The 25,641-nt window shown below is 39.4% G+C and overlaps 1 protein-coding gene and 1 long non-coding RNA gene across 2 annotated transcripts in view; one reads left to right on the top strand and one right to left on the bottom strand.

Annotated features, from left to right (window-relative positions):
• LOC121072311 overlaps nucleotides 1-24,701 on the bottom strand; it is a 68,544-nt gene extending 43,843 nt beyond the window's left edge. The window contains exons 1-2 of the long non-coding RNA XR_005821115.1: nucleotides 22,884-24,701; nucleotides 16,971-17,063 (exon numbers count right to left, since the gene is read on the bottom strand). This is a non-coding gene — a long non-coding RNA (uncharacterized LOC121072311). The remainder of the gene's footprint in view (nucleotides 1-16,970; nucleotides 17,064-22,883) is intronic.
• A 93-nt stretch (nucleotides 24,702-24,794) lies between these two features.
• The window catches only part of DARS1 (aspartyl-tRNA synthetase 1), a 39,388-nt gene continuing 38,541 nt past the window's right edge, over nucleotides 24,795-25,641 (top strand). The window contains exons 1-2 of the mRNA XM_040561816.1: nucleotides 24,795-24,941; nucleotides 25,582-25,639. Coding sequence (XP_040417750.1) covers nucleotides 24,864-24,941; nucleotides 25,582-25,639 — 136 coding nt within the window. The 5' untranslated portion in view covers nucleotides 24,795-24,863. The remainder of the gene's footprint in view (nucleotides 24,942-25,581; nucleotides 25,640-25,641) is intronic.

Below are 25,641 nucleotides of genomic sequence, written 5' to 3'. Positions count from 1 at the left end.
AGATAACATACATAAAGCAATAACATCTCAGGAGCAGACAATAAATGTATCCTTTCAAAATTCCATAAAGGTATTTGTTAGAATTTGAACAGACATGGGATTGTCCTAGTAAAAGCAGTTACACATGAGAAATTGTGAGTGGGCAGAGCAAAAGGGAGAAGGCAGAAAATGAAATATTTTAGCACAAAAAGCTACAATTAAAAAAAAAAAAAAAAGAAAAGAAAAAAAAATGGAAGTGCCTAAAAGGGCAACATCACTATCATCACTATAACAGCAAGTAGAATAGAGACCAAAAAAAAAAAAAAAAAACCATACAAAATAGTATTACTGTTTTTTTTCTTTACTTTTTTTATTATGGTCTTGGAAAAGATTACCCAAGTGCTTTTTTCCGCTGACAGTCAAGCAAGATATAATTAGACAGTCTACTAAACTTGATATGTGAAAATACAATGAGATTTTCTTCCTCTTTTGGCAACTTCTTCCAGCCAATTGAATACCCACATTGAGGAAGGAATAGTGCATATTGCTAATATGCACAGATTTCATCTCAGAGTGATTATTTCAGTCACTAATTTAGAACTGTGAAGAGATTTACATTTCCCTAACTCCAAAACTGGACTTGTAATGCCATGTGATTCATAACGTGTTACTTGAGTTTTTGCAGATTTTCCTCAAGCAGTCAAAATCTTCTACATAAGGATATACCCTACACAAAAAAAGGATTTTTTAGTTCAAAATCCAATATAACCCAGTGTAGGAAAAAGAAATTAATCATTCCTTACTGAAAATACAATGTTTATGACTGTCAATGTGTTTAGCTTTAGTCTAGTTTCTTTACGGGAACAAATGGAAATATAGGAAATTCCATTTAACCATAAGAAAAAACATTTTTTCCCCTGTGAAGGTGGTCAAAAGATGAAACATACAGCCCAGGGAAGTTATGGAAGCTGTTTTTGGAGAAACTGAAAACCCAGCTGGACACAGCCCTGGACAACCTGCTAGTTGGACTAGGCAATCTGCAGAGATCCCTTCTAGCATCAACCATGCTGTGATTCTGTGAATGTGGAAAACACCAGTACTTAGGAGTTTTCTTTATTTTCCATTCATTATCAGTTCTTTTTCAAAAGCACCAAATGTCTACATGTCATCTCTATGCCCCATTCAAAATTACGGCAGTTTTGATTCCCCAAATTTTCTGATTACTAGTAATGAAGCCATACTGTAATTTTGATCTTACTATCCTCTATCCTGATTTACATATAATCATTCACTATCCCACCCTCTTTCATCCCTTCCATCCTTAACCTTCCAGAGCACAAAAGTATTCTAACTTATAATATCTTTTCCCTAGTGCAGTCCCTTCCCTTCCAAACTGTTAAGACAATGTTTTTTCACCAATTTTTGTGTAAAAATTTGCTGCACATTTTGTCATAAGCATTTCTCTATGTCCTCCTTCAAATTATACAGTTGCTTATATAAATGTATGTTTCGCTGTGTAGAATCATGGAGGAATACTTTGGTATCCCTTATACCTTTAATAAAACTATTATCATTAGGGAACTGATAGTTTACTCATCGCCTGATTCAGAAGATTCCAGTTTGTCCAGAAGAAATAATTTTTTAAATAAGCATACAAAAACCTTAGCTCTCCCATCCTTGAACATCTACTGTAAACTAAGTACATTCAGTATCCAATGTTACATTTCAATTAAATGCACAATCCTTTTATTTTCACAGAAATTAATTAAAACTACACAATTGTCACTGTCTCAGCTCTTGCTTGTACTAGAAGTACTGAGCCACATGAGGAATTGTACTTCCAAATTATCTCCTTGCATATTTACATAGTCAACAATTTTCAGGCACAGGTAGGATTAGAACACATACATTTCTGGTTTTGCATATGCAAATATGCTGTGTGCCAATGCTTGCATTCATGCTTGCATTCACAAGTGATTACAAGTGCCACTTTGAAAACCATCTTGGGTATTTTGTTCTTTATTATGATATATATTTGCATATTAAATGAATATTTGTCCTTCTATCAATTCCATAACAAAAATCTAGTATTAAAAGTATTAGCAGTAATGTAAGATACAACTTCTCAGAAGTACATCTTCAGTGAGATTTTTGCAGTAACAAATGACCAGTGCTAACCATCAGTCTTGTTCTGCGTTTCACAGCAGAACTGTATTATATTTTGGTAGGACAATTCACAGGCAAAAAGGGAAGCTGCATAAACATTTACATTCATCATTACTAAAAATAAAATGTATACACAAACAAAGGCATTTAATAAACAGCACTTGTTTGGGGATCATATTGTTAAAAGAAACACTTCAGTAGGACTCCAGCCATGTCTTCTTTTGAAATTTTGTAAGATATCTTTCTTTGAAAGTATATCAGGCACATTTGTTGTGAAAGAAGGAATATTGATATTGCCAAAGAACAAACTATCTACAAAGTTCATATAATTGAGTGTTTACAAAAAAAATTGCACCTTACATACAATATGAGAGGCAATGAATTTTTGGATGATGTTGTAAATACAATCAAAGCATGTTTAGTTTCTTTTTGGTTTGTTAGAACTACAACAGAAGAAGAAAGAAACGGAAATTTGCAAGCAGACAGAAAACAAGGCAATATAAATAGGAAAAATAGTTACACTTAATGAGATTTGTTTTCATTGCAACTGCTGCTGGGTTTCACTTTCAAACTACAGAGTTATCTGCTTTCATTTGATTAGAGACAATGCTATGCAATCTGTCAGAGTTGCTTTGATTCCCTCACCAAATAAAAGAACGAGTGCATCACACTTAAAGAGAGAAAACATTCAATTTAAGGAAATGCAAGAACAAAGAAAGAGCCTACTTACTTTAAATACAAATGTGAGGATGATTACATTAAAGATAGTAAATCACTGTCTGGCAGCGATACTGGTGGAGAAATTCTGTCCTGACACAAACCACAAGTAACCACAAAGGATTGCTTTGGAAGAGCATAGTTGGGGGGTTGTTTATATTAAACTCTTTATCTCAGTAGATTAGTTTTTTTCTCCTTAGTAGTTGCTTCTAAGTAGTTGCTTCCAAGCTTTTCCTTTGTTCTAGTTTTCCACCACAATCCTTCAGTCTCCCAGTGGCTAATGACTTTTCCATCTCTCCCTGTGCCACAGCAGTACTTGCCACTTTTTTTTCTCTCAAACTGTTTAATAAATTAAAATAATTAAGTAATTTTAATTATCAAAGCAATTTTTCCCAAACAGAATACAGTTTGAAATTTGCTGCTTCTACGTCATGTCTCTCCCTGTCTTGCATTCACAAAAGCTTGTCCTTTGGTCCAGTTGAGAACTATACAGCAAATCTTTGCCTCTTCCTACAATCCTGGTCTTGCTTGTACTTCTACACTCTCATTTTACCACAGGTACAAGACTAACTATGGGTGTGCTTGTACCATCCATATGTCATGTCACTGCATTACACCCTTAAACATGCACTCCTTCACCACCTAATTATTATCTATGGGGGTCAAAAGACCAATTATTAATTATAATTGGTATTTTCCCTATGGGAAATCATAAAATATGACCTAAAATGATATCAAGTTATCAATGGTTCAGCCTCAGAGGATAAATGCTCAGCTGTGGATGACAAAAGGAGTCTGTAGGCACAGTCTCTAGCAAACCCTGTGTCTAAAAATTTGAAACACATCTAATGGACTCTGACAACATCTCCATGCAAGCCTTCTCTGAGGATCTCCAGCTCAAAGCATACCACTTCTAGCTGGGATCGCATGGTACATGGCACTACTGTCAACTCTGCTCTCATTGTGTTGTATCTGAGTTTGCTCCAGAAAGGAATCAATCACTTTGTAAAGCAAAATGGAGACTAACTAAGAAAAAAAAGTGCTTTTCACAAATATGTTATGTTTCTAGTAGCAATGATGCTGCAACTATGTGCATATAAATGATTTAAGCTGTACAGGTATAGCTAATATCTTTACTAGACAAAACAATATATTTCATAGTTGCTTTACTTGAAGTCTAAGAGGTAATTCCCCAGAAAGTCAAGTTGTTATTTCAGTTAAATCAGTTTGTCCAGTAAAAGATACTACTTCTTCATACAAGACTTGACTTTATATTCTCTTATTTGCTGCTTCAAATTATTTTAAATTGAGTTCACATTAAGTGTGTAGTTAGTTGCAATGCACTAAAAGACAGATTGCTGACCTCATCTTTTATTTCACTTATAAGGATGTTATTTTTTACTGTACTTTTTGCTTTTTGAAGGCTTCTAATACTTGAATACTTCAAGCTCTTTCCTTCGCTGACAGAGAAAGTCTACTGTCAGTGGTAACATGTTAATTCAAGGATATGTTTTAACGGGATTCCCAGGCCCTAATAACCATTACTTCCTGCATTCATAATAAAAACAGTGTGAGATGGCTACATTCTCACATATCAAACAAAACTTCAGGACTGCCCAGTTAAATGATTTGCCAAAAGACTATTTGATACAGCAATTTTCTAAGTCTCTCTCAGTTATCCACTAGCTGTTTAGAAGGTATCGGGTTAAACACTAATCAGTGCTACTAAAGTGCTCGATTTAAATTACTTGTCCTGTGCTTGGAGATAACTCTGGTAGTCTTAAAATAAGAGGTTGAATGATACACAGTATTTTTTAAACAGTTTGCCGAACCTTGATGTGTTTCTTTACGACATATGGTATAGTCATTACTTAAAGGCTGGTTTCTCAGCAGTACACATCTTTCACGACAACCAAGTACAGGGATTGAGACTGGGAACCCATCTGCTCATATCTATTAAATTCTCAATACAATTTCAATCATGATGACACTTTCAAATGCGACAGGATTTTTATAACATAGGTGAAGAAGAAGAACATGATTTCACTTCAACGAAAATCATCTTAAATTGTCCTCAGAGAAAAGAAAAAAGGGAATAAACAGATGCAGTATTGAAACATGTAAACACAATGACAGGGCTGTGTAAAACAGGCTCCATGTTATAAAGCTTTCTTTTTTCCTTTAAACTAAGGAATGTGCAAATGGTAATCAAAGTAGCTCAACAGAAAAGCACTTTACAGCACGCCCAAGAATGTGGAGGTGATCCTTTTTATTGGGGCAACTAAAAATATAAAGAAGAAGTCTTTGAGAAATTTTGTTTTAATTTGTTTTATCAAAGCTCGTGAGCAGTAAAAGGAGAGAATCAAAGGGTTGCCCTGTGTGGTGCCTCTTGGTAAAATAATCAGCTTTGAAGTTATTCTTTGGATAACACAAGATACTGAGTTAAGCAAGGGCCACCTCCTTAGGATTTACTCCCATTTGACACAGCACTGCCAAACACATGTAAATTTTATAGCAAACTAAATGTGAAAACATGTATTATATTGGACAACCCTAAATACACAATGATCATTCCCTAAATAACCAGACAGCTGAGAAAAAGTCAGAGGAAAACATGAGAAAGTAAAACCAATGAAATTCTAGGAAAAAAAAAAAGGAAAGAAAAACTGAACCATTGATCCACTGATATTCTTATACTGGCCACTCCCCAGCTGAAGTAATACATCACACTTCAACAAGTTATCACCTGTGACAATATAGACAATAAGGAATCTGTACCTAAATACAAAATAAATGATATCAGAATCGGTCTTAATCTGACAGCCATATTTCGACAGTTGATTCTGCTCATTTAAAGAAACACCTCCCAATTCATGGTAACTAAAATGCTCACAATGGCTGAAAAACAGATCATTTTTACCCCATTATTTTTTTCCATTAATTCATTGATTTTGTTGTTTAACACCAAGAAGAAAAGTTTAAAAATTGTGAGGAATGAGAAAGAAACAAAAAAAAAAAAGAAAGAAAAAAAGAAAAAAAAAGATTAATAATAGAATGAGAAAAAATACATAGCTCCTCTGAGCAGCAGTATTTTGAGTACAGGATTACAAGCATACATTAAACCTCAGATTTTCAACAGAATTCTTTAACTGAATGTGTTCTGCTTTGGATAGCTTTCCATAGCTTTATCTTGCAATAAGAACCTGCATATACTAGAATGGAATCTTGACAAAAGCTAAGGCCTTGCCTAAACTTGCTCATACAAATAAGGAATATTTGTTTGAAGTAGAACAGTTACTTAAAAACACAACTGTCTATGTATGGACATTGTTTTTTCCAGAATAAAGGCATCCAAGAATGACTTACACCAACAAGTAAATCCTCAGAGCTTGTTTCAACACATTTAATAATTTGTTTCCTATATGAAAGTGCAGTTAAATATAAACACTTTGGAAATTTTTGTCTCCTTTGACCTAAGCATTTATTAATTATCTGTGTGCACAATAATAGGACCTTAATCTTTAATATGGTAATAAATCATATATATAAACTGGAGATTAGTCTGGTATGTTACTTTGCATATAAATCATGCTGCAAAAGGTGTTCATATCTTTATGCTTGTAGCCAGGCAATCAGAAAGCATCAGAATTGGTTTTACTGTTTACAGAGAGTTCAGAACTAGCAGCAATTACAACAGGGTCCTGAGCACTGCTGTGCTCCTCACTGATCCTCTGTTAACACCCAGGTCTTTTGAGGTATGCTCAAACCTTCAAAAAAACTGCTCACAGCTCTTCCTACACTGAACAGATGAATGAATACTACATATTTTAATTTACTTATGGCAGAGAATATTTGCAAAAGGTCTGACTTAATGATGTTAGTATGGTCATTATGGCTTCCTCCTGGTACTTCAGACAACCTCGTTATTGGAATTAGCATAGTGTAGCTTTTGGTTGACATTTATTTATTACCAGCTGATTCTATTTTATCATCACAATATACTTACAGATTATAGTAAGTTAATTTAAAAATTTAATTTCTTGCTAGCAAATACCGCAGGAAAAGATATCTATTGAGGATACTGATACCTTTCTGGTAATATTGCACCCCTGGAATATGGTATTCAAATTAAAATACACTGTGGTTTTCCAGTAAAATAATCTCAGACAAGATAGCATGAAATTAATTAAATTATTCCATGAAATTCCTTAAATTTGAGGTGATTTTTAAACTATATGGAGGATTGATACCATGCCAAAATGGAGGCAAGTAGAAGAGGGAGTCAATAACAAAAAATAAATCTAGGTGTCAAATCTTATTTGTGAAATCTCTGAAAACCACATCAAAGTGAATGAGATTTGTATCAAAGACATTTTTCTGATATCCGAGTGAAACTGAGTAACTGTGCTTGGAAATCTATGTCTGGACAAAATCAAAAGCTCCGTGTGGGTATGTAAAACTTAGACTATCAATTGACAATTAGTAATACGCACAGAAGGCGCAGCCTTCAAATCAGGTACTCAAGCTGGCATTTCTGACCTTAAAATACATAACAGGATGATCAGAGGAAGTTTATAAAAGGCGGACGATTTCAGCATTGCACATAGGCTTTCAGCTTTCAGTGTTGTTTCTAGACATCAAAGGGAAAAAAAACAACTACAAGTGCATAAAAATGTACAGCAGTGAGTATCGCAACTAATCTACTGTAATAACTTTTTATTCACTTTGATAGTGGATGGGATTATCAAGCTGGAGCAGATCACCGAACAATCATTTTGTACAATAAAGCTCATACCACAGCAGTAAAAATTTTAGGATAGTTTTAGTCCTTCTCAGCCACAGACCCTTCATCTTTTGATAACATTCTGCTTGTTGAGTGAAGATTTTAATGAAAACAGTATTTCAGAACTTCCTTCCTTTGTGAGTCTATGTCCTCACCTTAACCTTATTTTAACATTGTTTTTTGTGTGGGCGTTTATTGTATTGTAGGGTATGGCAAATCTGATAAGAGAAAAGTAAAGGCTGAGCCCAGCACTATTGTATCAGAATGGCTGAAATATTCACATATCCTGGAAAACCTGGGAAATTCTGGTCCTACTTTCAGGCACAGAATGGATACATAGTTTTTGATTACAGAAAATTCTCTTGCAGTCAAACATAAAGCTAAACTTCAGTTTTATTCCCTGATGAACAATCAACATGGCTCATTTCCTGGGCTTTGGAAGAAAAATTGTTTCTTCTTGCACAACCTAGTGAACTGCGAATAATAGGAATGATATGCGTGATGATAGCCGCAACAGAGAATCTAAAAAATAGCCCAGATGTCTGCGTTTTTGAATTAAAGTATGAATGTCATAGGTGCAGCACACAGAATGTTTGATCCAAAAAGATTTGCTTCTTTCAGTGCCCCAAATGCTACGGCTCCAACTGTTACAACCACTCATTATCTAGGTGGTTAATTCTCCCCAGACATTCTACCTTGTTTGGAAAAAAATCACAACACTTATTAAAAGGCAACAAAAAATATTAAAATGACAACCAGTAATTTACGTTCTGGTTTCCAAAGGAAACAAAATTGTTTCCTTTATCTGCATTTTATTTTATTTTATTACAGCTTCTTTTACATCTCACTCTGTGTGAAAGTGTAATTGTATACGTTTGTTACCTCAAATGACAGATTTTTTCAGACATAATTGAAATATTATGCCCGTTCTTTGGGTATGTTTTGCAAGGAGAGCTTCCTAATCTCAGCTTTCACCATAAAACATCAACTAACTACGTAAGTGAGAAAAGATCCAGGCTGCTTTCATCGGAGGCTGTTGGTGTCATTCCCGAAATTCGAATGCGGTTGGCTGCTGCTGAAAAGTGCCCTGCACACACCAGGACAGTAGGACACCACATCCGTGTTCCTGGAGGGTATGTCTGACCCCTAACATCTCATCGGTCTCATGTGCAATAAGGACTGTGCAGTCCTTTTCCTAATTTAAATGTATTAAGCAAATTCATGCTAGTAGCTGGATTCCTGTACGTACCTAGAGGAAACCCAAGGATTGAACAATTTAGGGTGAACAGAGCTCCTGGCAGAATGCATCTCGGAAATTGTTCACCACAGAAAAATAATTCAGACTTACAACAGATGCATTTGTCTGTAGGGACCTTACAGCTCCTCTGGAGTTCCTACAATGACCAATCGTATTAATACATATTTTCTTTAAGCTTTATATTTAAAAACATAGTCCTACGAGCAACATGTTACAGTTTGAAAGAGATTCCCTTTACAGGCAATCCTTTTCAAAATTACTCGTAATATACTTCCCTGCGCTTCTGGTAACTGTCAAAAATTGGCTTCTTGTCAGATGTAATACTCATCTAATTTAATGCAGCATTTCCTGTTTGGATATTTAAGTAATTCCAATATTTTCTCTAGGTCTTGAGTCTTCTCTAGGAAAGCATACTGCAATAGCCTGCAGTGAAGGCTGACTCAGTACTCATCCAATGATTTTGATCTTGACTTTTAGAAGATCTAACCAACTAGTTCAGTGAGCTGCTAACTCTCAAAGCAGTCAGGGTGTCAGTCTTCACAACTATTTATTTCACAACTCTGACAATAGAATTTAATTGGAAATACTTGAAAAGTTTGTTCCAGAACAGCAAGGACTCAAATTTCTGAACTGTTGCTAACTGAAATTTCTGATAAATATTTCTGCATGTAAAAATGAATGCCCTGAATCTACAAATGAGGGGGAAAACAGAACTGGGCAACAAACAATAAATGCAGACTCCTCTTCAAACAGCAAGGTTTCTTAGGACTCAGCTCATTAATTTTCCCTGGGAGATATGCAATTGAAATTCAGCGAGAGCTAAACACTCGACTCCCTTAGGTTCTTTAAAATCCCAGATGAGGTGATATTTAACCAGTTCCCACACTAACAGAAATCAGTCACTTGGCACAGCGGTGCTGTCTAATTGTTGGTCATTATAATGGATTCGCTCCCAGCCCAGCGCTCAGTGACGTCAGTGCAGGGGCTCGCATGTCCTGTCCTGCTGGGCTGGTGGCAGCCGAGTTCAGTGGCCCGAAAGCCCCCCAAAGCCACACAGGGCGCACGGCTGCGGCGGAGGATGCCTTTCATTACCCACAGTAAGGCTGTGTCTGCAAATTCAGCTTTCCACAAGCACTTTCTGATTTTCAGATGCATATTTAACACATAAGAAGTAATATATCCTGTGGGTGTGACCCTCCTCATATGTTCTATAAAACCAGTGACATTACCTCCCTCTCTGCCTATGAAATAAAATGAGACATCTCTGGAGAGATTTACTCTTGAATAGCCCCAGCTTTTCTCCCTTTTCCCACTTTGCCTCCCCTCTTTCATGCCTGGCGGCCTCGCTTTGCTGCCAGAATTGTCTGAACTGGTGAGCTCACTCCCCCCGTGCTCCTTTTTTTCCCTTTCTCTCCTTCCCTCTTGGCCTTCCCTGGCTTTCAATGGGCTCCTGCAGCTACCCAGGCGGACAGCATTTCGTTGCCACGCAACTCCCTGAAAAGAAGCACATGCTGCTGCTGCACAGACAGAGCCTGCCCGGCTGCTCCAGTGATGCTGTGGCCTAATTTCTACCTCTGTTGTACGGACTACAAAAGGGAACATCTCCACAGTGGAGGGCCGGGGAGGACTGAATTATCTGCACTTTTTTTGTTGTTGTTTGTTTTTTTCCCCGCTCCCCTGACGGGGTGCAACCCCATCTCAGGGCCCCCAGAAGTCATGCATGTCTAATCTGTGCACATGCATTTAGTGCTGCTCGCTGGGCTTTGCAGAGTACCCAGCTCTCTGGTAGCTTCTGGCTGAGGTAACAGTACTTACAGAGGTTTGCTGAGCTTTCCTGTAGGTCTCCTTTAAGGGCAGTTTTGCATGTAAATTCTCGAGGCCATTCATCGTTTCCTACCTGACTCTTTATCTCCTGGGTGTTTTTTTTCTTTTTTAAGGCCTCTTCAGGAATGTGAGCATAGCCTTTCTCATTTTCCCTCCTTTCACTGGGCCTTCCTGAGAACAAAGACCAGCAAACTAAGAAATTCCTTTGGTTTTTCCACAGCCTGAAGAGAGATCACTGTTTTATACATGGATTTAGGTTTGGACTGCCTAATCTTCTTAAAAGCCAAGGCCATACAGATTCAGATTTTGAGGTTTGAACTCAGCTCTGCTCCTGTAATCTGTCACTGTCTATTAGAGACAGTATTATTAGGTAAAAAACTGCAGTCAGAATAACAAGCCAACTTCCTTACATTTATTGTTAGCTTCCTTAAATTTATTGTTAGCATGGTTTTAAGATGAAGGTTGCTTACGTTTGTTGCCTTTTGTCAGTTCTGTTACCAAATCAGCAGCTCCCTCAACCTGCAAGCAAACGTGAACCTCAGAGAGAAGCTGTGCTGAATTCAGGCTGACGCAGTCTGATATTGCTCTGGGGCTCTGGGTATTCCACTGGTCCTCCTCTCACCTCTGGACCAAGGCTGAAGTCCCAGTCCTAATCTACAAATCCCTAATCTGGTTAGTATACATCTACTTTAAGGGCAGCCAAGAATCTTCATCCCCTGATCCCTCGAGTCAGCACTACAGTACAAATTTCTGCCAGCATAGCTACATCAACACAAACCGTGAAAAATGTGTGTAACCTCCAGCTGACACTGCATTGCCAGTGAACGCTCGCTGCAGGCTCATTTATGCCATCAGGGCAGCACATTTGTCAGCTTAGTTTGCACCTTTCAGAAATGTGCCGTAACTAAACAGGCAAGAACCACCGTGGCATGGAAAAACACGGACGTGGCAGATGCTCTGTAATAGACAAGGCCGAGGCCAATGTCTGTGGACACATTACAATTAAGAAAGACTCTGTGAGGACACAGAGATCCAAGAGCTCTCTGTAGAAGAACAGTCCCAGCCCAAATGTTCCAATTCTTCCCTTCACGACTACGACACAGTAATTACATGACTGCAGCCACTTTCATGCCAGTGTACTTTATGTGTCTATTGCTATGAATGTGATTCTGCTTATCTTTTCCTTACCTTTTGCTTATGTCCTTCACAAAGGATCAGAACTGTTGAACTGCATGGCAGCCATAGCTCTGGAACACTAAAAGCAAACCCAGTGGCAAAAGTGAAGTCTTGCCCTTTGGGAGCAAAAAGGGAATTGCAGTCCCTGATAGTTTCACGTGCTATGAAATCATTGTGTTATTTACAAAATGGTTCGAGACTTTCTGGACAGAAAAGTCCTATACACATGCAGAACAATAGTACTTGCATGAGTCACACATATACTGCATTATACAGTTCCTCAAATATCCTTCCTTCCCAAACACACTCAGTATAAGATGAAACACAACCTAATAGCACTAAAGAAACAACAATATGTCTTAGCACTACATTAAAAATTCACACTCCCATTTGAAGTCTAAGGGGGAAAATCTAAAGGGAATCTAAAAGGGAAAATAAGGCCCCAGAACAGCCTATGGCCAAGACAAAGCTAAAGAAAAAATGAAGTGATCCCTGCAAAAGAGGTAAAGAACTGAAGAATAGCAGCATAAGTCGATTTGCCATACAGATATCAATTTCTGACTCACTGTTCGGAAGCAGCCTGTGTGTTACCCTCCATGTTTTCAGCCCCTGCATCAATTCAAGATGATCCTAGAGTTTGGCCCCCAGCCAGAAAGTGGCAAGTGAAATAACGTTCCAGTGCTCGCACTGTGAACACACAGCTGGCTTCAAAGGGAAATGGACTAATCCTACTTCATTTCCCTTCTTCAGTAGGTGTTTAAAGAGCTTTGGTGCGCTGAAGGAAATCGACCAGAATTCATTAGTTTCCTTCTGATTCAGCTCATTGCTGTTGGAAAGGGAAGCAGGTAGGGATTGCAGGATCCTACTCAATTTCCTTTTGAAGTAGACTTTGAGCCAATTCTGCTCTCACTTGTGCACACACGGATCTTCACTAATGATGCCCGTAGTTAAATGCAACAGCTCTCCAATCTGACTAAAACGTATAAAGTCAATAAAGGGAAAAAATATTAAATTAAAAAAAAAAAAAGATGGCCTATTTGACTTCATTGAGAACTTTTGCCAATTCCTAGAAACTGGGCATTACAGAGAAACAAACTCAGAAAATCAAGAGAGGAACTTCTAGAAAGAGACAAAAGAGAAAAGAGAAGGGGGGAAAAAACAGTAGATAAGAGGAAAAGAGCACAACGAAGGAAAAAAAGGAGAGAATCATTTTATAAATGTATCATATACATTTTCTTTGGCTATTCAGTGGAAAGCTACAGCTAACTAAACCACTGATTCTAATAGCTAAACTAAACCCTAAGCATCATTTTGATCTCCTTTGGAGGTGGTTTAGGAAATAGAGACATGAATTTTAAATCAGTTACTCTGGACAGAAAGTTTCTCTTCCCGTTCATAAACAGATCTCTCCATTTCTCTCTTCAGAGCTCATGTCGTGTTTATAGGAGCCATCCCTATGTTACTGGAAGCAGTTGGATTCCAAGTGATTCCAGGCTGTACTCTGTTCAGTTTAACGCCACTGCTTTCGAGACACAAAGCCAGAGCGCGAGCCCTTCCAAAGCAAACGTAAAATTAACCACCTAAGCAGAAAATGGCTCGTGACAAACAAAGCAGAAAGGAAGAAAGCTACAGAATTCATGGTGAGAGCATGGCTTGAGATAAATCAAATGGGAACAACATGTATAAATCTTTTAAATCTTTTTCTATTTTGTAATTGCAGTGAAGACTAAGAAGTATTATTGCTGTACTGAGACCTCTTCTAAGTTTGCATTGTGATACTTTAAATGTTGAACTGCCTTATGAAGTTGCTTTTCACTAATGATTATGAATCATAATAAGTTTGAAGCAGCATATTGCGCAGAAAACGTGTCCTGGACATGGAACCAGGCAAAAAGCTTTTAAAATAGCAATGCTGTGTCTGAGATGACATGGGTAATGCTCTCTCTGAGCAAGTAATTTGAAATGTAATTCAACCTACTCTAGAAGAAGTTATATGGCATTTATGACTTGCAAAGATTGAGAGCTTGGTATAGAAATACTGGGACAACTACAACAACAATATAGATAACTTGTTCTCTTTGTATGTACAACTCATTTTCTTCTTCCAAAGACAAAGGTTGAATGTCCCATCCCTCTCTTTAGTTGCAGTGAATGGATATTGTACAGGAAGAAATCAGTCACCATTTGTAGATAACATCACAAACAAATAAATAAACAAAAGCATTTCACAGCTCAAACATCCGAAGTCAAAACTGGCTTATTAGGCATTTTTCTTTTTTCTTGTTTAGTGTACTTCAAATTGGTTTCAAAGTACAAGAGAGTAGATGGTATAAAAAGACAATTCCAGATCGATCAGCTCACTCAGTATAACTAACTACATTTTCTTAATCCTGTCTTCTTTGCTGCATTTATTTCTCTGTTGTTATTATTCTTGTTTGCTACATGGACGACACAAATGGTTTGCTTGTTTGTTTCATATTCCTTTTGCAAAAACTGCATTCTCCTCCTTCCTGTCTCCTCACTTTTGCTGTCCCTCATACAGAGCCATTTCCTTTTGTTCCTGCTGTGCATGCATAATATATTTAATCTCCTATGGTGTCTCTTTAGAATTCAAATTTCCCTCCAATTTGAGATAAATTATTGTGGATAAAACCATTTCCTAAATGTAGCCAAACCTTTAATGGAGATGAGAATTTCTTTTTTAATGTCAGAATCATTTCAGCTTGCAAAATGTTCCAGTAAAACCTCCCCTTCATTCCTAACGTAAAGAGTCATAGATTGCTTTTCTGAAAATAAAAATGAAGTCTAAAATGAGAAATATAGTTCAATAACTTAACCAACCACAGAGGCAGAGTTACTATTTACAAATGGGAGTTAGTCTATACAAGGAGAATTGGGCTCTTGAAGACAAAACAAGAAAACGTCTTTTGATTTACATCAGAGTTGCCTCTAAGATTTCAAATAGGAGGCAGTGAAAATCTGAGGAAGAGAGATTAAATACTGTCGCACTAGGTAGGACGTAGTGACAGAGGGACACCTGCCCCTAGTGCCATTCTTTGACAGGTACCAGACGGCCACGACTGCCTGCAAGGAAGACTTAATGCACCATGGAGAGCGATGCAGGCTGCCTGGTGGAGGAACAAAAGGGAAAGCAAAGCAGTCAGGGCCAGGAAACATCCAGTCCTCCCACCGTGCACTGCACACAGTGCATGTGCTTGCCCAGACCACCCTGGACAACAAAGGCATTGCATGGTGTTTCCACTCATGCACGATTAAGAAAAGAATAGAGATCAAGGACACTACGTAACATTACAGTGACCACCGTAGTAGGTACTCTGGAAATGCATGATGGTCACTTCAAATTAGAGATGCCTGCATTCATCAACTGTACCACCTAGACCCAACACCTTTTTTACACATCACAAAGCAGGAAAAGTTAGATTTGATGCCTACAAACTTACTTTCACTCATAGTTTTAACCTATGACTTGTCAATATTACCCCATCTCCTTGAATCTTCAGATATAAAATATGACAAGCTACTAAAAATTCAACATTCTCAATGGCACAGCCTCCTAAGCAAGAGGTTTAGAATTTTAACATTACATAAAATGTATTTCCCAGTTCCTGGACAAATGTGCTTGCTGTGGTAATTGTGTCCAAAATGAGAAAAATGAGAGAAAGCCTCGTCACTAAACTGTAAGGGAAAAATGGATGTACTAAAATCTTTTCCTGATCAATGTTGGATTAAGCAGCTGTCTATTTACCAGGCCTATATGAAGACTGCAAACAGAATCCAGCCTATTAGTATGCTTTAAAAAGTGAGCTTTATGTATGAGAATGCCCTCACTTGCTTCATTGTACCAGTTCAAAAAATGTAATCTGAAATTACTGTGAAAAGTGGATAAATCACTCCACATTAAAAGCTTCCGTTACTAGGACCTAGTGTACCCTCTTAGAACTTTCCTGTGAAAACTGCTTTAAATTGCAAATCCCAGCTTTACCTTAAATGACTAGAACACAACGTCAAACAATGTTTCAGCAACGCCCCATTAAAAAAAATAGTCTAGATTTACCATCATTCCTTTGTTTCTTATCTGTTTCTGGTTCTCGTTAAGAAGGGCTTGCCGCAACACTTACAAACTACTGACAACACCAGGTGAAGATTCAAGCAGGAAAGCTGTGCCCATATTACCCACATCCATTGTTTGTTTAAAAAATGTAGTAATGTTCCCAAAGACAATGCTGTGGGCTCTGCACTATCTCAAAATAAAAGAAAGAAAAAGGCTTTCCAGGCTGCAAGTGCAGGTTGCCAGGCCATGTTGAGTTCCTCATCAACCAAAACCCCTGGGTCCTTCTCCTCAGAGCTGCTCTCAGTCCATTCTCCGCCCAGCCTGTGTTTGGGTTTGGGATTGCCCCGGCCCCGGCCCAGGTGCAGGGCCTTGCACTTGGCCTTGTTGAACCTCATGAGGTTTGCACAGGCCCAGCTCTCAGCCTGCCCAGGTCCCTCTGGATGCCATCCCTTCCCTCCAGCGTGTCGACCGCACCACACAGCTCGGTGTCATCGGCAAACCTGCTGAGAGTGCACTCAATCCCGCTGTTCATGTTGCCAACAAAGAAGTTAAGTAGTGCTGGTCCCAATACCAACCCCTGAGGAACGCCACTTGTCACTGGCTTCCCACAGACATCAAGCCATTGACTGTAACTCTTTGAGTACAACCATCCAGTCATTTCCGTACCCACAGAGTAGTCCATCTGTAAAATCTATGTCTCTCCAATTTAGAGACAAAGATGTTGTGTAGCACAGTGTCAAATGTTTTGCTTTTGCTTTTGAAGTGTACTTAGATGCAACAGCAAATGGACCAGCTAAAACTATAAACCAGAGAGATGCAGACCGCATACGATTTAATCCCATAATCTAACCGTTGTTTCTGTAAAATCTAGACAAGAATTCAGGACAAGTTCTTCGTCTTTAAAAAACAAAAGGGCTACAAGAGGAAAAAACAAATTTTCTTCTTTGAGACTGTGTGTCAGTATACAACTATAAGAGGTGGTGTTTAACACTAACCGGTCCAGCTGGCTTCTTTGCTTTCCCAACAGTCTTCATAGCTTCCTTGAGTTGTTTTCTAAGGTCTTCTTTCAGCTAGCCATGTTTATAGCACTAGAGGAGGGAGAAACAAAGCAATTGTAAAGCTTGTTAAGAAATAGTTCATGTGTTATTAAAGGTGAGCTTCCTACTTGCAGTTCTATTTGCCCTTCCTTCCCAAAGGGGGTCAAATCTTTCCATTTAAAATCTGAGCACTCTTCAGCACTCAGGTCTCTGAGACAAGCATTGAAAGCTACGTCCTGATCTGTCCTGAGCTTTTGAAAAGCTTAGAGCCACATTCTAACAAAGTGCCAAAGGATCCCCCCATAGCAGTTTGGTGTCTACAGATACAACACAGCTCTCAAGCTGGCTGAAGCACTGCTAGCCATGGCAGTGCAGACAGCAGAGTGGTAGTCTCCAAACACAAAAAAGCCCCTGAGATTGACATCTTCTCAGAATGATTCACACTGTAGACAAACCTGCCTTTGCAAACAGCCGTACTGTACAAGCTACTGCCCGCTGTCTCTCTCTCAAGTGTTCATCGTGCCACACTTCAGTGGAAATCAGTAATCCTTATCTATGCTGCCTGCATATGCTCTTCAGAGCATTTCCTGTTCTGTTTCAAGTAAGGTCAGCCAGGTTAGCTTAAACTGAAGAACTCTGCTAAGATGGATGACCCCGTCTGAAATGGACAGGGGCACATCTATACGAGTAGTTCAGTCTGAGGTGTGGTTTCACATTGAACCTTGGTGTAAAGGCAAGCAAGTTACCACACGAGCGATGTGGTAGCCTGCTTTCTTTAAGAGAAAGTACTCTCTTTAAGAGAAAGTGCTTTTTCTTTAAGAGCACTCTGCACAGACAGCCTCTACTAGTTGCACTGGTAGAAAAGGCTGCAGGCCCTGGCTTGCTGTTAAATATTCATTATGGAAAATCTGCAGATTCCCAGATTCTTCATCCACATGATCTCTGGATTTTTTTTCTTTCTGTATCTCAGTCCTCCAAATGATGAAACCTTGTGCTCAGCTCTTGAACCTAATGCTCAGCTTTGCTAACTGTTCTTCCTTGAGGAAGGCGGCTGAGGTGTTGCCTTTGTGCTAGCATCTGTGTTATGACCCAAAGAAAAGGGCACCTCAGTCTTTATTAATGAATCTTATTTTCCAGCCAGATGGCTTCAAGTCCATAGATCATGGGATCTGAAATGTAACTATAAAAATATATATAAAAAAAAGACAGGCAGACCTTGACAGTTACACAGTTAAATCATGTATAGCAGCCAAGCACAAATTAACGGGAACGTTCTCAACTATCCAAAAGAGATGAGTCTATCAAGGTCTGGAAAACAGAATCTTCAGAAAAAAAACCACAACAGGTAAAGTATTGAGTCATTCCCAATGAAGGACAGTTAAAACAAAACCAATCATCATATAAGATTTATATGTTCGTGTGTAAAAAGGAGATGGGATGTGACAGGTTAATCGCCCTGTTTATCTGTTTCTCTGCTATCAGCTGTGAATATCTTCCATATTCTCATCAGTTAATCACCTATAAAACCAGCTAAATGTAGAGGGGAATCACCCTCAGTAGAATAAAGAACTAACCTAGGAGTTCTGTGTGCACTCCCCACAATCCTAAACACCATAAAGCCTATGAGTGTCTGCAAATTTTGCTCACCAGACAAGGGGGACAGGAATGATAGCAGTGAAAAGTAGCTGCAGTTTGCACAGCCTACAGCCCACACTGGTGCCCCAGAACTGTACTATGCCGTAGGTATGCGTTTCAATTAATCACACGGGTTGCTCAGACCTGAAAATTGGGATCATTTTCTTCCTGCTCCCCCTGGAAGAAACTAACAAAACATTTCCAGAAGTCAGGATTGCCTCACGTGAAAACATAACGCTTTAGGTTTGCATGAGGTGCTCAAAATGAAGGCCCAGATCTTACAGAGATGTGATAAACCTGGCACCGTATGCAATCCCACTAACTGAAAATTACAGGCACTTTAATTCTAGGTGTTCAGACCGTTCTGAAAATCTTAATTCAATTCCATAGAAAGTAATTAACTTCAACCTAAAACACTACATTTGTGACTCTGCTCTGATCAAATTTAAGATCTCTACTGTTTCTTCCTGACACGTGTGAACCATCCATAAAGGACCTCCTGTAAGTAAAAACCGTGAAATTTAAACAATAAAAGCACATTCTCCTTTTTCCCAAACATGAAAATGACTATCCCTCTTTTCTCCAAAACTCAGAAAAAAAAATTACCTATAACCTGAGAACAAAGATAAGCAAAGAAAAAACCTCCCAAGTAAAATGTTTGCAATTAAAAGAAATTTCAAACAGAGTACATCCTTTAAAACCAAATTTGATGAATATCTTTGTCTAGATCTCCCATCAAAAGTGATTTTTCTTATGAGGGTGAACGAAAAGGCTGAAGTCATACCTAATTCAAATCACACCACCCTAGTGAGATGGAATTATCTCCGTTTACAGAAGGAGAGGTTTGATCCTAATGGTGTTTGCCTGAAGCTCTCTGGTAGAGAAAAGCTTGAGCTATAATGACAGTGTGCACAATGACACACATTACCTTTTGGCTAAGTACTATTTTAGCAAGCTTTAGAAGTTTATCATCACTATATGGTAATTATGACTTTTCTCAGACACAAAGAATTATGGTTTTTATCAATGGTTCATGCCAAATCTAACTCCTTAAAAGAAATCAGCCCAAAGCAGGTGCACAGAGCTGTCAGACCTTGAAATTTGTTTTGAAACCAACCACCTGTTAGTGTAATTGTGTAGCTGTTTTTCCTGGCTTATGGGATTTTAGTTCAGCTGTTGTTCTCATGCTAACACTTATTTCCTCTAAGAATCAGTCTGTCCATGTACTCTAACTTACAAATTTCCATGTGACTGTCTTCACAGTCTGTTTCAATGTACACATGCAGAATGTCTGTTGCAGCAGCCTTAACCAATAACACGCTTTGTTTAAAAAATAGCTCATGATTGCTATAGGAAAATGTCTGAAAAACAGTATTTAACGTCCTCTGTGTCGCATTTAATCACTTAGATGACTCGTCACTGCTTCTTGTTTGTTTTAGACAGCAACAAAGAACATTTACTCTTAATGGATGATCTCAAAGACAGATTTTGTGTTGGTGCCTGACTCACTTCTTGCTGATAACAGAGCATTGTTCCTGACGGTGAAAGTCCCGAGTCAGGATTCCCATTAAAACCTTCTGTTTCTAAAGATTTACAACTTCACCAGAAGCTGAATCTGGGTTAGAAGTTAGCAAGTGTGCCGGAACACTTACTCAAAAATTCTGATAGAAGAAATCTGCCTATGTGTGAGATAAAAGTGTAAAAAATATTATCAGAAGGACAATGGCTTAATATGCTTTTTGTAAATGAGAAATGGCATTTGAGAAATAACAATGAGCTTGCACTTCAGGGGCCGGTTAGAATTGCTGTTCCTTTATTCTCCAGATTACTGTTTTCAGCACCCTTTGGACGTAAGCCACCCCAGAAAAAGAATTGGACACTTGGGTCAGAACAATAGATGAGCTGTTCATGAAATGTCTCCTGGCACACTCATTCCCAGTCATCCCGCAGCTCCACACTGCCCTCCAGGGAGGGCTGTCCACAAAGTCACACCATATCCCTCAGTTTCCCTCTGTCAGGAGACCACTCCTTGGGAATATACACAAAGCGAGGAGGAAAAATAGAGCTGACATAAACATAAAAATATTCATAAGATATTTCATGACAAAAACCCAGCAAAAGATAAATTATAAAGATTAAATATTCCGTGTGTTCTTATTCATGCACAGATAACGGCTATCCAAATGCCTTTTTCAAGCATCACATAAAGGAAACAATAAACAATTTATGGGTAATAGTTCATAAATATATGCAGTGCTGTATATCCAATGGGCATAGATACCTCATTGTGTAAGACACGATTACTAGGTTTATGCATGATATGAAATGCGAGTTGTTTGCAGCTATTTAAAATCATTTTGGGACCCAATAAACTGTTGACAAGATTTATCCTATTTAAATATATTGCCCATCCCCGACTGCAGAGCATGTTGTCTTGTGTTTATCAGAAGGAACACTTTCAAAATGCATTGAGAAACTCAATTGTTTATCATTGTCCCAACTTAAAAGGACTACACCTTTGTATAGAGTTCTGTTAAAAGAAATCCTGCTGCTTATCATAATCACGTACTTCCCCAAAGTTCCTGTTTTTTTAGAAGTCTTATTAATTGCAAATGTTGTTTACTAGAGGAAAACCGTGATTGAACCTCTAAAACAAAGGGAATAGTTGTAACTTTAATCCTTTCAATAAGCCTTTGTTTCCCATTGACTAAAAACTTCCTAAAGGAAGTAGAGCTGCGAAAATCCAGGAAGGAATTAGATTTGCCAAATTCTGTTCCTACTTGGATTTAGATGCAAAGCCTTTGTTATTCATTGTACAAATGTTTGAGTAAAAACAGAATGATCAATTAAAAAAAAATTATGTATTTTTGCCAAGGATGAAAATTATAAATAGGAGAGCTTTCTCTATCAGAGTGAACTATGAACTTACTTAACTTAGAAAATGAATAATATGTTTATTTTTTAGCTGCTAATTTTTTTTTCAGTATTTTTTCCCTTTTGGTTATCTAAGAGAAACTTGGATAATGGACTGATGAGGTTTACACAGGAACCTAAATATATAAATTAATACGGAAAGGAAAAATCAAACGCAACCTCTTACTTAAATTAAGTATGCTTTGCAGCATCCAGGAGAAGAGAAATCTTCAAAATCCCTTTCCATGACAACGAGTAATTGCATACTAGAAAGTGTACTATTGTGGCAATAAAGCTGAATTCCCTGAAGACCTTTCAGAGACACTACCAATTTGTTTTGTATTTTTTTCCACATGCTCCTTTTAATTCTCCAGGTTTTATCTAGCCAAATATGTAGTCTAGGCAAATACAATCTCACTTATTCCATAAGCCAGAAGCCCTTTTAATTTCGTACGCTAAAATAACTTAAATGCAATTCCTATCTCCTTCCCATCATCACAGTGTATATTTAACTGTCCATTTCTTGATCAATACTAAACTGGAAGATTAAAGAATATTTGAGCAACCATTTTTGTAAAGCGCTACAGAAGGATAGACTGTGGAAGGTGCTGTCTGTCTTCAACTTCTCATGGCTTCAGTTCAGCATGATGTGGCACCCAGCTCTTAAGTAAAAGCAGCACTATATTTTAACAGAAGTATGTCAAAGGTTAGGCTGGGCTTAGCTGGATCATTGAGCTGGAAAGACTACACTACAAGTTCCAGCAGCCACCAGCAGGCAAAGAAATGCTGTGGTTAACATCACATCCAGCCTGTTTACTGCTAGCTTAAACCATCCAGTACAGAGAGTGATCTTCAGCCTACGCAGAGACAAATGCCGCTGGATTCCTAGAGAGACGCATTAGTGACTCTGCTATGGAAACACCTTGTAATGTTTTTAAGTTTTTTTAAAACTGATATACATATGACCAATAGCTTCAGTTTAGGATACTGCAGGTGCTAATGCCTAAGTTTCAAGGATATATCAAATATCAGTATTTGCAGTGACTTGAAACTGGGAGAGGAGAGGAGAGGAGAGGAGAGGAGAGGAGAGGAGAGGAGAGGAGAGGAGAGGAGAGGAGAGGAGAGGAGAGGAGAGGAGAGGATTTCTGCATCTCACCATTGATCACAACACTTGACAAGCTTCTCTCTCCCTTTAAGACGGAAAAGGCAGGTTTAATTTAAACCACAAACTGTTGACCAGGCCTCAGCTTGGCTTTGCAATTCACTGTATGCCTGAGGGATAAATTATTTAGCATTAGCACATGGTATGTCATGTCTTGTTACCTAAGTGGACTGTGGCTCCCATCCAGCTGTACCGCTGGGGCCCCAGGATTGGCTGTGGCTGATGTCACCTTCATTTGGAAATCCTCGCCGAGGCCCCCGGGACGGCACTGGCGGCTGCTGGGCTCCCAGCCCTCAGCCTCCCCCTGGGCCCAGCAGCGGCTTTTTCCTCTCACTTTCCACTCCATGGCTGGCCGCAGGTACTGCCCCAATTAAGTGGTTTTCAGTAGCGGTGCAACGAAACAGAAGGTGCGGCAGATGAGCTCGCACTGTTTTGTCCTCTTAACAGAAGAGTTGTAATAAGTCCGGTGAGATGGATGTGGCAAAATGCATTTCTGCTGCAGACCCGGATTACTTCAGAATTTTGAGGGATTTAACCAAATATGAAGTAACTGTTGTCAGTGAAACTATTCTTCAATTGTTTTTTTATTATTATTTTCAGTGCATTGTAGAAATTTGTTCTAAAATCTTTCTGCCACTGCAAGGCAAAGGTATTCCAGACAAATGGCCCGAGAGGACGTATTCTGGAAAATGTCCCTGTTAGTTTGGCAATGAAGTAATTAACTAGAGTGCCCCCTGAGCAGCCATATTTTATCTTCAGTTAACACCCCCAATTATGTTAAAAGGGGTTTTTCCTTCAGAACCGCCTTCAGGTTAGTTGCCCACAGAGGATATACTGATTATGCTCTTCTCTACTGGAAGGCTCCCAGCATAAAAACAAGGGTTACAGGGTTGGTTTGTTTTTATTGAATTTTGCAGCAAAGCCAGTGAAATGCTGAGAATTACAGAGCGCTCGGTCACGCAGATGGTAATGTCTGCTCAGCGGTGAGGCACCAGATTTGCATCTGTCTGTTAGTTAAGATTCAGCAGCGGTTCTCTTCAGCCTTGTGATCTAGGTGACAGGTAACAGAAAAGACACAACTGGCGTGCTGCAAGAAATCCACGTGCTTTATTACTGTTACATTACTGTTAAATAGAGTACTCGATACCCTACCATCAGAACTTTGTGTCTTGTGGTAAGAAGGTATGAAAACCGTGATTTGTCCTTTCTGTTACTGGATCTTAATAGCTTGAAACAGCGTTTCACGTGAGAAGAAAGGATTTTGTGAAAGCTGTGTGGTCTTTTGGTGGTGAAGCGCATAATTCTGTGAGACAGAGGCAGAAGGGGAACTTTGCGAGGGGATTCCCACCAGAAAAGACGCTGAACCAATGCAGAACAAAGCGCCGTAAAATAAACAACTGTAGGACAGGAAATGAAGAACTCTAATCGATACCGCAAAAGGGATTAGTTAGTCAAATGTGAGAACTCAAAACTGCAATTTAAATCAGGACAGCTAACTCCCTCTTCTTGTCCTGTATAAAATAAACAAACTATGGCCACAGGACTCAACAGCTGCTCGCAACTTCGATTTTGGGCATTTGAAAGTTGCCACCTGCAGCAAGGCCCGACCTCAATACCGCGGCATTGATTTAGGCACCCAGCTGGAGGGAAACACCTGGATTTGCTCTAATGCTTATTCTCCCCAAATTACCAGGGCTACTTTTGGGTTTTAGCTAGCTAATAATAAACTGCAGGATTCAGAGGAAGAGAGGAAACTCAGGGCAGGCCCTCCTGACTCAATTTTATTTACGAGACACCAAAATAAAAATTGGTTTGCCCCAGCATGCTGGCACCAAGCTGCATGCCACAACATCTCAGCGCCACGTGTCACCCAAAGTCAAAACGGGCTGAGTCGTGAGGCAGGACAAGCCCTGTGGGAACGGCAGCAGCCAAAATGGGGCGTTTTGCAGAAAAATGGGGCACCCCCAGAACAGCGCTGAGGCGACGGACACTCCCCGCTCCTGCTGCCCGCGGGCAGCTCTGAGGAGAGCGGTCCCGCCCTCCGAACCGCCACGCTCAAGTCTCGCGAGAGTTGCACCGGTAGCACGGGGTGGTGAAGATCTCGCGAGAGTCGGTCGTGAGGGACCGTGAGGGGCCGGAGGATGCCGAGCGCCGCCGGCCGCGGGCAGGGCCCGGAGCGCGATCGCCGCCCGGAGAGCGGGGAGCAGCCGGCGGCCGACGTGGGTCTCCGCCGGGAGGGAGCGAGGGGGGGGACGGGAGGCGTTGTGGCCGCCTTGTCGGGGTTGCCGGGCCCCGAAAAGGGGAAGGGAGAGCGCCCGGCCTAGCGTGGGGCCGGCCTGGGGAGGGGGGGTGGGGAGGTGACAGCGAGGTGGGAGCCTCGCTGAAAATGAGTGTTTGAAAATGAGTGGGCTTAGTTGGGAAACTATGTAGAAGTGTCATCTTTTTAAAGAAAAGGCCCCATCTCCTTGTCTTACCTAACAGATTTTGATAGTCGGGCTTGCTTTGGCTGCCATAATGGCATACAGTCTGTTGTTTTTCTCAGTGAACCTGAATATTGGAAGGAAATACTTAGCAATGGGTCTGCTTCATTGGGAATTAAATATATTTTCAGTAGTAGGCCCTTTGGAGAGGCATTTGTACTAACTTCTGTGTAGCAGAGTGATCCTGTCGTGTGTTCGGTGTTGAATTTTTTTCTTTCACAGGACATAGTTATTTCACTTGTGCATCTGTAAAAGTCTGAAACACATTTTTTCACTTCAGTGTTATAGCTAATTGTTCTATATTATCTCAGTTAACTAGTGATTTTATTTGTCACTTTGCGTGTGCTTCTTTGATATATATTTCTCATCTCCTTTTTAGGATTTTGCTAAGGAAAGATATGGAGTGTCATCAATGATACAATCCCAAGAGAAACCAGGT

Source organism: Cygnus olor, chromosome 6 (assembly GCF_009769625.2).
Source record: "Cygnus olor isolate bCygOlo1 chromosome 6, bCygOlo1.pri.v2, whole genome shotgun sequence".
Classification (NCBI taxonomy): Eukaryota; Metazoa; Chordata; class Aves; order Anseriformes; family Anatidae; genus Cygnus; species Cygnus olor.
This window is presented reverse-complemented; position numbering and strand designations above follow the sequence as displayed.